The 12,364-nt window shown below is 50.6% G+C and overlaps 1 protein-coding gene across 4 annotated transcripts in view; it reads right to left on the bottom strand.

Annotated features, from left to right (window-relative positions):
* ASAP2 (ArfGAP with SH3 domain, ankyrin repeat and PH domain 2) overlaps positions 1-12,364 on the bottom strand; it is a 155,474-nt gene that overhangs the window by 127,521 nt on the left and 15,589 nt on the right. Inside the window, exon 1 of one of the 4 annotated variants that reach the window (XM_082642050.1) lies at positions 3,435-3,516. The exons of the other annotated variants lie outside the window; for them this stretch is intronic. Within the exon in view, the coding sequence (XP_082498176.1) occupies positions 3,435-3,500 (66 nt within the window). The 5' untranslated portion in view covers positions 3,501-3,516. Of the gene's footprint in view, positions 1-3,434; positions 3,517-12,364 lie in introns of those variants that run through there. 4 annotated transcript variants of the gene reach the window in all.

Raw genomic sequence — 12,364 nt, 5'->3', positions numbered from 1 at the left:
GTTTACAAAGACCTGGAACGTTAGAACCCAAACTGTCACATCTCAAGGGGCCCCAGTCTAGCTCTCTGGTGTTACGGATAAGGAAACTGAGGTTCCATAAAGAAGGAGTGACTAACTAGCCCAAGAGAACACAGAAGTCTCTACCGAAGACCAGGAGATGAATTTTTTTAAAGATTGGGACAAACAGCACAAAACAGCAATGTGTAACCTGAACCTGTAGTTTATGTGCACAGTTAATAAACAGCACACGTGAAAGGTCACTAAGTAGCCTGCTGGGGAGCAATACCAGGGGTGCTGGAAACTGGATTCAAACCCAGTATCAGAGGCAAGAGCCACCCACTCCCCGCCTCACTGAACCACCTCCCAGTTGCGGAAGAGGGAAAACCGCAGAAAGGACACACAAGACACCCACACGAGACATCGCCTGAGCTACACACCTGCCCATAGAACCGCACACGTGGGACCACAAGGTAGACACAGAAGGCTGCTCACCTTGAACTTGTCTGCCGTACTGCTCGCTTTTAGTTTGGAATAGGTGTAAGACTACTATCTGACCGTCCATTGGTTTTTCTCAGGACGACCACTCCCCAAATCAAAGGCAGAATACTGAGAGCCTCCGGCGTGCTACATGCTTTTTACCAGAGAAGCAAGACCGGTTCCCATCCTTCCTGGTGGCTCAGAACCCAGCCTTTCAATCACACAGTTGACAAACCAAACAGATACTTCCTAAACGCTTGCAGAAGGAAAAAGAATCATCCTAATCTTCCCAAACATATCAAGTGTGTTTTTATCAAAAATTCACAGTATTAAGTGAGAAAGGTTTCAATCCAGCCTCAAGACTTGAGGCATTGTTAAAACTTCTCCATTTTCACTTACTTTTGAAAAGCAAAACCAGAAAGCAACATTAACAAACAAAGCATGTACAAAACAGGGATTTACCCCCCCCACACACACTTTTTTTTAAGGCTTCTACCCACGCAAGCCAGAAACTTGGGTGTTTTCCTGACTTCCCACCCCTTCCTCAGCCCCCGTGGCCAAGAGGTCACCGAGACCTGTCCGTCCCTCCTGCCTATTTCCTCCCTGTCCCCTGGCTCCTGCCCAGGCGCAGAACTCGTCCTCTCGTATCGGCACTAGCCTCCCCTGGTCTGTCTGCCTGTCTCCCCGCTTTCAGCCTCAGAGGGATCTTTCTGACTCAGACCTTGCCCCGTCCCTGCCCTTTCGCTCAAAACCCTGCCACACCTCCCCACCAAGAACAGGATAAAGTCTAAGCTCTTCAGCTTATGGCAGAACTTTAATTAAGAGATAAACCAGAAGTCAACACATTCTCAGAAGCAAATGAACACCTTTTATCCGACCCAGGAAAGGAGAAAGAAAAGCAAGAGAAAATTATAGTTCCAAATTTTAAAGGCAGGGCATTTCAAAGAAAAAGAAAAAAAGTAAAATGTGTCATGTATCTCTCATACATATTGGGTTGGCCAAAAAGTCTGTTCAGGTTTTTTGTAAGATGGAAACATCTGCAACATCTTGGGGCAAAACCCGAACGAACATTTTGGCCAACCAATACATACACATACATAATAATGGGGTAATAGGCTGCCTTTGCATTTTTTTTTAATTCTATCAATCTTTATATTTCCCTTCACCTTTCCAGTGAAAAGTCTTCCTATTTTTATAGATACCGAATTAAGATTTTTAAGGGCAGATAATTATAAAAGTAAATTACTTTCAAGCTCTTTACATCAGTACTAAGGCAGTTTTAACTTTATTAATCTTCATATCATAAAAGTAAGCTATCAAACTATACCCCAACCCTTTGGCATTCTGCACGGCACAAGGTTTAAAGGGTAGAAAAAATAATACAGGCAGAGGTGAGAACATGTCAGGAGTTTCAGAGGATCGGCATTTTAAGGCCACCCTTTGAAGGTCTCAACTGACTTAATACACCTGAGTTCCCTGAAATCACAATCTTCACTTCACGGCACTTGATGAAGCTTCGGCTTATGAAAATTTCTAAATCATCTTCATCCTGTCCAACTTAAAAAGAAACTCAGGCCCACCAAGACCCTCCCCGTCCCTTCCCGAGGGAACCGGAGCCAAGAGCAGCTGGGGTGCAGAGGACCGTCCCCCCTTTGCCCTCCAAGCCCCCAAGTACTTGACAACCTTCCAGCCCAAGGGCTCCCCGCGCCGCACTAGCAACACCCGGGGCCTCCCCGTGCACGGGAGGGTGTTCAGCAGCATCCCTGACCTCCGCCCACTGATGAAACAATCAAGCACACCCCTGGACCTTGCCCGACGTCCCCAAGAGGCAAAACCACCCAGGCCGAGCAGCTCTGTCCTAGCCTCCTCCGACCGCCTCCGCCGTTCGAGGGAGGGCACCATCGGTCTCATGCTCCAACCAAGTTCTCCGGGTACCACCACCACGGCCGCCCTCAGGGTTCAGGCTCTGGCAAAACGGCCTGACTTGCTTCTTAAACGTTCCCATCACTCTGCCGCTGGGCCCAACCCCACGTCACAGCGGCCGGCCCCTCCCACACCAGCGCCCACTCCCCCTCCCACACCAGCACCCACTCCCCCGGGAAGCCTCACCGCAGGCTCACCTGCCCTCTCCACGGCTCAAGTTCAGCTTCTCCTATTTTTCTATTATTTCACTGCCTGATGTATCAAGCTTTCCAATCAGCCTGCCAAAAGGCCTCGGGCCATACAAAAGAGAGCCACTGCATGATGATTTAAAACATCCGGGCTCTGTTAGAAGGAGGACGGCCTATAATAAAAACTGAAATCACAGCAGTTCATGGTAAAACCAGACCATCCAAGGAAAGGGCCAGCGGATTCCACACTGTGTGTGCTCCGTCTGCGCTCAGAGCCTTTGCTGCTTCTCGTAACAACGCTCTGAAAGCTACTCTGTCCAGGGCACCTGGCGCATAATCCATCACGGCCACCCTGGTGCATATGAATGAAGTCAGGCCATCCGTTTGGTTCAAAAGGTCATCTAACTCAGTCAGGTTCAAAACCCCAGGCCCCACCTCTAATCTGATTAATTCCACCATCAGTCACTCTGTAGCCACAGACAGATCCCTGCTTACAACACAAGAGGGAAACTTCCAGTTGGCACACACCAGGTCAAGGCACTGAAACACCGCATCTGGAGAAATCCAGCTCATCGGGAGAGACGGGTACGAGGCAGGGTGAGGGCTGTGGGTTTTGTGGGGGAAGCAGAAAAGCAGAGTCACCTCCCGCCTGCACCACCCATCACCAGGCGCACACTTCACACCACCCTCCAATTCCTCCTCAACACTTCCCCAAACAGGATGTGTCCCAGCAGTGAGTCACGAAAAATAGGGTATTTCTAGAAATCCACAGGAAAGAAGGTGTGGGAGAAAATTTCTAAAGAGAGGGAACAAAAAGACAATATGCAAAGCGAATTAAGCACTCACAAGGCCGGAAGCGGGCTCTGCTGGGCCAGCGGCGACCTGGCCACACCGTGCTGGCCGGCCCTTCATCTCATTCCTCCCGCTCTGCTCCGCTCAGGGTCCAGCCCACTGGACCCCCAACAAACCCACCTTCCCGTACCCTGTCACATCTCCCATCTAGCCAAACCCTGGGGCTTTGTAACCAGGGAGAAACCCAGCCTCTGGATCTATCAAATGGGACGGTGACTGCTTCCCAGATGGTGAATCAGTGCCCGGGTGTGTCATGCCTGTCCTCCCCGCCCCCTTCCCGAAGGCTTCCTAGGCCTCACAGGAAGCAACTTCTGTTATCAGTGCTCTGTAAGACACCGAGCACACGTTAGTCTGTAGTAGTATAATTTGTGTACCATCTTATCTCCCTCCGCCAGGCTGGAGTAGCGGCGCCAGCTGCCATGAGCCCTCACCATGTGACAGGCACTGCGCTAAACGTTCTACCTGGGTTTTCTCACTTAATTCTCACACCAATCCTGTACCTAGGCAGTATTATGATCAGTTCTCCCATTTTATGGATTTAGGAAGCTCAAGCTTTGAAAGCTGAGAGGCAGCATAGATAGTGTCACGATGAAAAGCATGAACTCAAGAGCCACAGACAGTATCTGGGGTTGAAATTCCGGCTTTATGACTGCCTAGCTCAGTGATCTGGGAAAGTTACTTAATCTCTCTGCGTCCCAGTTTCCTCTTCTTTAAACGCAGGGATGACAACAGTACCTACCCACAGGGTTGTCCTAAGGACTAAACACATTTAACATTTGTTAAGCACTTGGTGCCCGGCACGCAGTAAGCGTTATGTGTTTGTTAAATACACATAAGTCAATGAGCCCATCTGCCTGTGGTCATACAGGCATTAACTGGTGAAATCAGTAGTTGAGTCCAGGTCCAAGTGGCTTCAAAGCAGAGGCTTTGATCACTGCACGGGCTCAGGAGTAACGTAAGTCCTCACAGGAATGAGCCATTTCATCTCTGTATTCCTGCAAAGCTACTGGTGCCAGGCCACCATGCAAGTTTTCAAAGTGTCGTGTTATACTAAAGGAGGGAAATCTGAAGAATTCATGAAAAGGTGTCTCTGAAAAGAGATGATCAACACTAAAGAACGACCAGGCCTGAAAAAGAAAAAAGTACAAAGAAGATAGAAGCCTCTCATCATGGTAACCGTATATATAATTTGGATAACCATTCCGAGTATGTTTATTTTGGAGGCCTTAACAAATAAATAAACTTCCACACGGCAATAGTACAAACCAGAAAACAGGGTGACGGGGCAGGTGGTAACCGCTGCTTCTCAATTCCTTGACCACCTGACAAGACTCTTCAAAGTCCCAACAGAATACCAGCTTCCGTCACAACTGTCACAAAGACGTTGGATCCCTATAGCCAAAGCAACCCTGGGGGTTAACCTTCCAGCCGTCTTGGACAATAATTAATTGACTCACACAGTTTTAAAGCCATGTCTGTGAACGGCTCTAACTCCAAACTGCTTTGGTCCCTGTAGGTAAAAGAAATAAGGAGGAGCATTCTCCACTCCTACTAAGCGGCAGTTTGGAAACATACAAGGAATCCTCTGAGCCTGGTGACATGGATACAGAACAAGGCTGGGCACACGTCTAACCCCGGAACCCCCTCATCCACAGCCAAGAGGCAGCCTCAACCCCTGCCACACAAGCTCCTACGGGACTGAGCCACTCCAACATGCTCTTACTTTTTTAGGATCTATATTCACTCATTCAACTTTTCAAACACTACCCTGCCCTCTAAGAATCAAGTCTCTCCTCTACAGCCAGAGAAACAAGACTTCTGTGAACCGACAGCACCAGCACTCCTGGATCATGTGTTTCACCCTCTGCGATCTAAGCTGTGTTTGCTGGCCAGTTTGACTCATTCAACAGACGTGCATCATTCATGTATTACGTGCCAGGCACAATTCTGGGCCCTGGGGATGCTTCATCAACTAAGAGAGTCAGGAACCCCTGCCCCATGAAGCTTAGGATCTAATGGAGGGAAGAGAGAATTAGAAAACAAAACTATAACAAGTAAGCAAATTCTGGACTAGGTTAGGCGGTGATGAGAAGACCTGTGGGGAAAAGAGAGGCCAGGGAGCTGGCTTAAGCAGTGGTCAGTGCAGGACTCACGAGAAGGTGACACACAAAAGGGACCAGGGAGGGAGCCGTGTGGATGAGCAGCAAGGAAAGAAGATGGTCTGGACAGAATGAAGGGCGGGAAAGCCTCTAAAGTAGAAACCCCTGCGCCTGCAAAGCGGCCAGGAGGGAATGCGGCCAGAGCAGAGCAAGGCAGCCGAGTCGGGCCACGCCAAGACAGCGTAGGGTCCCACGCAGGGACTTTCACTCTGAGACAAAGGAGGGAGATGCTGACGGAACACCAGCAACATCAACTCCTCCACCAAGTAACACCCGGCGACTGGCATGGACCCAGCAGGTGGCAGGTCTGCTGTGTGACTCAAACCCACGTCTATATAAAGCCCAGGCCGTGACCACCACACCAGACGCCCCTTAAATGCGGGCTCAAATTAGACGTGACATCACACATATCCCAGGAGCAAGAGTCAGTGAGGGAGAGGAGATGGCAGAACAAGACGCAGAGCCTGAAAGCCCAGTCAGGAGTCCAAAGGCGACGGTCACCTGCCTCCCAGAGGTGACAAGCCCTGGCTGGAGGGATGGGAGGGGCGGAACCACACAAGAGAACCCTTCCAGCACACAGAAATGCCGCCCACCTATCCTGCTGGTGCAAGAGGGATTCCTCTCTCCAGACTGGTATGAGAAGAAAAAGGAAGTCAATGGCTCAGGGAAAGTGACACACAACCACAGACCAACCCGAGCCTGGGCAGTGATCTCCCCTCCGGAAACGGGCAGGTCTTTGTACCGTCGGGAGGCAAGAAGCCGACCTGTCACCTGCCATTCGGAACTAGGTCTCCCTCACGCACGGCAACCTGGTCCCACAAAACCCCGCGGCCCCGTGTCTGCAGCACAGCCAGCCAGGCTCTGCACAGAGATCGCTGCTGCCTGCTCCACCGTTCTCGTCAAAACCCTCACAGATCCTGTCTCATCTGATTGAAAGGGCTTTTCCGGGGATTATGAAATACAGATGTTTTCCTGACAATCTTCCCTCAAATAGGGGGGAAAAAAACCTACTCTCCTTTTCCCACACCTGCCCTTGCTCCCAGCCCAGATGGGAAACAAGAAACATCCTCTACACCCAGCAGCTCAGGAGACGTGGGGACTGTATTTATAAGCATCTCGGTTCCTGGCAGATCCCAGGTCCACATGCAGAAGCTGCTCTCCGTCCCAGCCACCCCTCCCCTGCATGAGGCTGCACCCACCCAGAGACACAGCTCCTCACAATCTGGTTGTAGAACCGCCCTCTGCGGCATCAGTCCCAGCCTGGATTTTTCTTGCTAGTTCCAGAGAAGTCACAGGCCTACAGCTGCTGTAAGACTGGTGCGTGGTAAAGCCACTCGCTGGGGTTGGGGCTGACCCAGGCACACAGTGGCAGGCTCATTCCTACCGCGTCACCATCACTTGCCTGCTGGGTCCCATTCAAGACCCTGAGCAAGCAAGCCTGTTGGCTCTGGCAGGATGTTATGAGTGACTTGGCATCGCCATAGCAACTGCCTCTGTATCTTATGGCATTTATCAAACCATAGTGTAATTGTTTGTTTACGCCTCTGTTTACACTGTGAAAGCCTAGAAATCCGGATGCTCTTTACCCACATTAGTAAACGCCCGGTGCCTGAACAGGACAGGCAGACCTTCAATGAACGATGTGGAAAAAGCAAACACAAGAATCTCCCCTTGCAGACATCATAAAGCTGCTCCCAACCACTGCCTTCCTGTCCTCTAACAGCAGGGCTAGGACCCCTCTTCACTCCACCCACGGTCACTTCTATCCCAGCCCACAGAACAAAGAGCCCAACACTGCCCTGCCCCCCAATCCAGAGAGAAACCCAGTGGGCACAGCCCTCCAGAACCCTGCAACCCATCTCCACGCAACCCATCTCCCCACCTTTGGGCTCAGGTACTTTGTCCTCATCCTAGAAGGCTCTCATCTCCTTCTGCTATCATTTATTCTGTCATTTCCTCAACAAATACCCCATAAGAGTCTTTTGTGCGTCAGGCCTTGTTTGTTCCAGGCTACCTAACACCTGATGACCGTTCCAGATCCAGCAAAGGCTCAGGCTCCTGCAGGAAACACACCAACCACCAGCCCTTTCCACCAGGCTTGCGGCACAGCCAGGAGAGCAGTCACATCGACCTGCTGTGCAGGTGTCCCCAGTGCCCAGCAAGGGCGGGACACACAGTCCTCAGGCTGGTTAATCACCAGATGGGGAGACACCGTTGTCAAGGCTCAAGGGAGTGCAGAGGTGAAGACAGCAGGAGTGCGGCTAATACTCCCCTCTGTCATGGCCGCTGAGTGAAGTACGGCCCAGTGACAACGTCCCCAGAGCAAGAGCAAAGCAAGCGTGGAACACGCACCACCAAGGCTGAGCGGTTCCCTCCAGCACATGCAGGCTGCCCCCGCCACCAACTCTGCTGATGGAACCCTTCTATCTTGGAACCTGCTTGGATTCTCTGTCCCTGAATTTGAGATGTAATGATCGGGGGCGGGGGCGGGGCGGGGGGGCGGGCGGTGAAGAAGGACCCAATTTTGAAAAGGAAAAGATAACTTTCTTTCCAAAGTGCTGCCCTGTCTCAACCCCCCCAAAATCTGTACTGAAACTCCACTTCTCTGCTGAGTCACTGCACTATCCTGACTGTCCACTTTCCACCCTGCCCTCAATCAGGGCATTTCTACATGGGGAGAAGACAGTCAAGGCCTTTAGCAGACAGTCAGGCAAGCACTCGCTCCAGAAGACGCCGAATCTTCCAACTCTGGGGCCGTAGCCCCATAACAGGCTTTGGAGCTGCTGGAAATGTCACAGAAATTCAGCAGGAACTGTACTTCACTACTGTGACGATAAAATGAAAATTTCAGTTATATAACACTATTGAGAAAGAGGATCATTCATAATGCCTTTGTCAACCAAGCAGCATAAATTTACATACATTAGGTATCAACAGAAATAATTTGCATTTGGGTGTGCCAGCTCGTATACACATTCTGTTGTCCCTTGGGAGTCTGAGAATTTCAACGTTCAAATGGCACCATCATTTTCACCTATCTGTGTGACAGCCAGATGGAAAGAGACCATTCGTTTGTCGATCACAGATCAACTCTACTCAGGAGGAAAGGGCACAGTTTACTTTGTCAAGCATAACAAAAATACTTCATCTACCAGCCCCTAAATGGGCTCAATTCTGCTGCAGCCACCCAATGGACCTTCCCAAAGAAAGAGATCTGAAATCAAATATCAAAACAGCAACCAGAAGGACTGAGAAAATTGTAAAAATGTGGAATATGATTATAGATCCAAAGACTGGGTACCACTTAGCTACCACCTAAAATCCCTCTCTCTTCTCAAGGATAACCAAGTGAGTGGGCAGGATATAAAAAAAGAAATATGCAATGTAACTAGAATACTCACTATGACACATGACAGAAACACATTTTTAACATTGAAGGAAGATATGCTTCTCTCAAAAGATACTTCATTCCAATGATAAATAATTCAAGACTGACGACTTCTCCAAGGTTACAGGGCCAAAGAGCACCTCCTATTACAGACAAGACAGGACTTACGCCTTACACGACAACCCAGCTCTTAAAACCTTATATTTAAAGATTCTCCCCCCAACCATGGCACTTAAATTATAATTACACCTACACTCACTGTCATCTGGGCTTTCCTCTCCAATCTTGCTGCTATTATCTGGTTATTATGAATAAACAGTACCTTTTCCCAGAACAGCTAATACCACTGGTATTAATAGTAACAGGCACTATTAACTCTCTTCTGACGTGAGGTGCCAATATTTCTAAATTATCTGTCCTCTCTAGTCGTTTCTAAAGACAGTAACTCATAGCAAACAATACAGGTACAACATTTTGAATCTCTTTTAAAGTTGAGAGACTAAACAAAGAAGCTTCTAAGCATAAAGAATCTGTGCATAAATACGATACCCACACATTTTTTTAACTCAATAAAATGATTAGTGAGCAGCTCCCAGGTCCTCTGACGCTCCGGGAAATAGAAAGATCCCTCACTGACAAGAGGTGCAAGATCCTCGTTCAAGTCTTCAGAGCTACCACTGACTACCTATCGTCTTCTTTTTTAAACTTTTTTTTTTTTAGTGGTTTGAAAGACAGCAATTTTATTTATTTGGTTAGTTAGTTGCTGCACGCGGGCTTTCTCTAGTTGTGGCGAGCGGGGGCTACTCTTCGTCGCGGTGCGCAGGCTTCTCGTTGCTGTGGCTTCTCTTGTTGCGGAGCACAGGCTCTAGGCGCACAGGCTTCAGTAGTTGTGGCTCGTGGGCTCAGTAGTTGAAGCTCACGGGTTCCAGAGCTCAGGCTCAGTAGCTGTGGCGCACGGGCTTAGTTGCTCCGCGGCATCTGGCATCTTCCTGGACCAGGGTTCGAACCCGTGTCCCCTGCATTGGCAGGCGGATTCTTAATCACTGAGCCACAAGGGAAGTCTGCTGCCTATCTTCTTTTGTGAAGCCATGAAACGTCTGGGAGGCTGTTTCCTCAGCTCAGTGTATAAAATCTGTCCGGCCCAATGTTTTGAACAGTCAAGTTTAAATAAAAATACAAGCATATTATTTTAAAAAGAGCTCCTGCTCTCGGGAGTTTGCAGTTTGATTTCAGGAAACAAGAACACAAAAGCAGGAAGCAGGTCCCCAGTGGGAATGTGCACTTGCTCCAGGACAGTCATCCCTGACCGCTCCTGTGGGAGGGCCTGGGGGGTCGGACACCGCTGGACACAGGCTGCAGAACACCAGGCCCCCTTCTGAGTGCCCCCATAACAAAGGGCTGAAGGCTACAGCACAGGCCAGGTGCCCTAAAATTGCAGGAGATGCAGCTAATGGAGGCTACTAGTGGTAAGTGGAAACTCCTCAGGCACAGGAGGGCTGGAGAAGACCCCAGAAGCTAAATGGGTGGGATCACAGGTCCACAGGGGGAGGAAGGCCTCTGCCATCTGGAGTCCCCAGCACCCGACTCTCTCCCCAGGGAGCAGAAGTGAGCACCCTGCCTCGGCCTGCACACCAACCCTCCCCACCGTCCCCTGGCGCCCAGGCTGGGCTCCGCCGACAACCGCCCTGTCCCAGCCCACCCTGCAGGCCTCTGGGGTGTGTATGGATCCCTCCCCTGGGCCAGGCAGGAGAAGGGCCCGGCTCCCTGACCAAGAGTGCCCGTCTGCAATCTGTCTCCAGACCACCGGGCAATTTTCGCCCCTGGGGTGAGAGCTGAGCCAGGCGGCCTCCGGAAAGGCGAGGCCGGTGATGTCAGGCAAGGGAAGAGCAGGTTTCTAGGCGGCTGACATTGCAGTGGACTGGGCAGCAGGTTCCTTTGTTTTCCTCCAGGCTCCTGGAGTCCTCCCTCCCACACAGATTCGTCCCTGGGGCCAGGAGGCCAGTCTGAAGAGGGAAAGGAGAGGGGAGAGCGATCCTCCTGTGGCAGCCAAGGAAGATGTTCTGGCAGAGGCCGGAGGTCAGAACAGGACAATGCGAGCGCTGCTTCCCCTGCCACCTCCCCTCTACGCTGAAGCCACGCAGCAGGCAGGCTGGAAGGTGCCTTCGAAGTCATAAATGGACATCCTCGGATCAAGAAAGAAGGCAAAAGGCATTTAGAGGAAAAAGGCTCAAGCGGGGTGGCAGGCAGACGTGTGCTGAGTCCTGCATGGCCTAAGAGAGAGGACCCTGCCCACTTCATACACATCTGAGTGGTTACTATGCACGTGCGCATGCAGGTATATAATGTGCTTCCGATAAAATAAATACTGAATAAATTAACTAGTGGTTGGTCTTTTATTTTTAAATGGTAGGTTCCTTAAGGGTAGAGACAAAATTATGTTTTTAATACTTTAGTATAATGCTCGCAGCATTATCATTCTCTGCATGTGTGGCCAGCTGCCAAAGGTCAAATACTCAACCTCGGAGGCCCTACTACCGGCCAGGCACTGGGGGTGAGACACCCTCTCAAGCAAGCACACGCCGAACAACCCTGCCGTCAAGGAGCTCCTCCACCGCTCGTCCCTGATGCCTTCCCCCGCCCTCTCCCTGGTGGAGTCCCTGTTCCCCCTTCCCCCCACTCATGAGCACCGCTGAGGCAGGAACTCTGCAGTCCAGGGCCCGGGACAGAGCCCGGTGCTCTACAAGTGTGATGAAGGAAGGAGTTACAGCCTGAACCAACCAACCACCGACCAACCGACCTTAGGAGGTGGCCGAAACCAGAAGAGGAGCCCCCATCTGACTACCCTGTGAGGTACCTTCCTTTGTACTCCCAAAGCCCTAATCCAGGCCGCAGTGACTGCTTCCCCGGGCAGTGGCCGACGCTTCGCTACTGGGCTCCCTGCACTGCGTCCTTCTCCCCTTTGACCCTCTCACCGCTGTCCCCCGTCCCCGCCATGCCAAGTCAGTCTGCCTTAAACCCAGCTTCTGCTCATTTCACTCCCCTACTCAAAAGCCTTGGGTATTTCCCTACAACCTTGGGCAGAAAAGGCTACTTCCACAGGTAGCGAGTACAGGGATGTTTCAGGCAGGGGCTGTGTGACACGTGGACCACTGTTCCAAGCAACCCGAAGGCTCTACACCCCCTAACCTTCTGTCGGTTCAGTCCAGACAGACTCTCTACAGTCACACCCTACCTTCTCCCCTAGGGGTAGGAACACTTTTTCTATAAAGGGCCCGACAGTAAATATTTTAGGCTTCGCAGGCCACATACACACAGTCTCTGTTGTATATTCTTCAGATTTGGGGGTTTTTTTCTTTATAACTCTTTTTAAACCGCAA

Source organism: Mesoplodon mirus (genome assembly GCF_964341445.2).
Source record: "Mesoplodon mirus genome assembly, chromosome: 14".
Lineage (NCBI taxonomy): Eukaryota > Metazoa > Chordata > Mammalia > Artiodactyla > Ziphiidae > Mesoplodon > Mesoplodon mirus.
The sequence above is the reverse complement of the archived record's forward strand: the minus strand, read 5'-3'. Positions and strand labels throughout refer to the sequence as shown.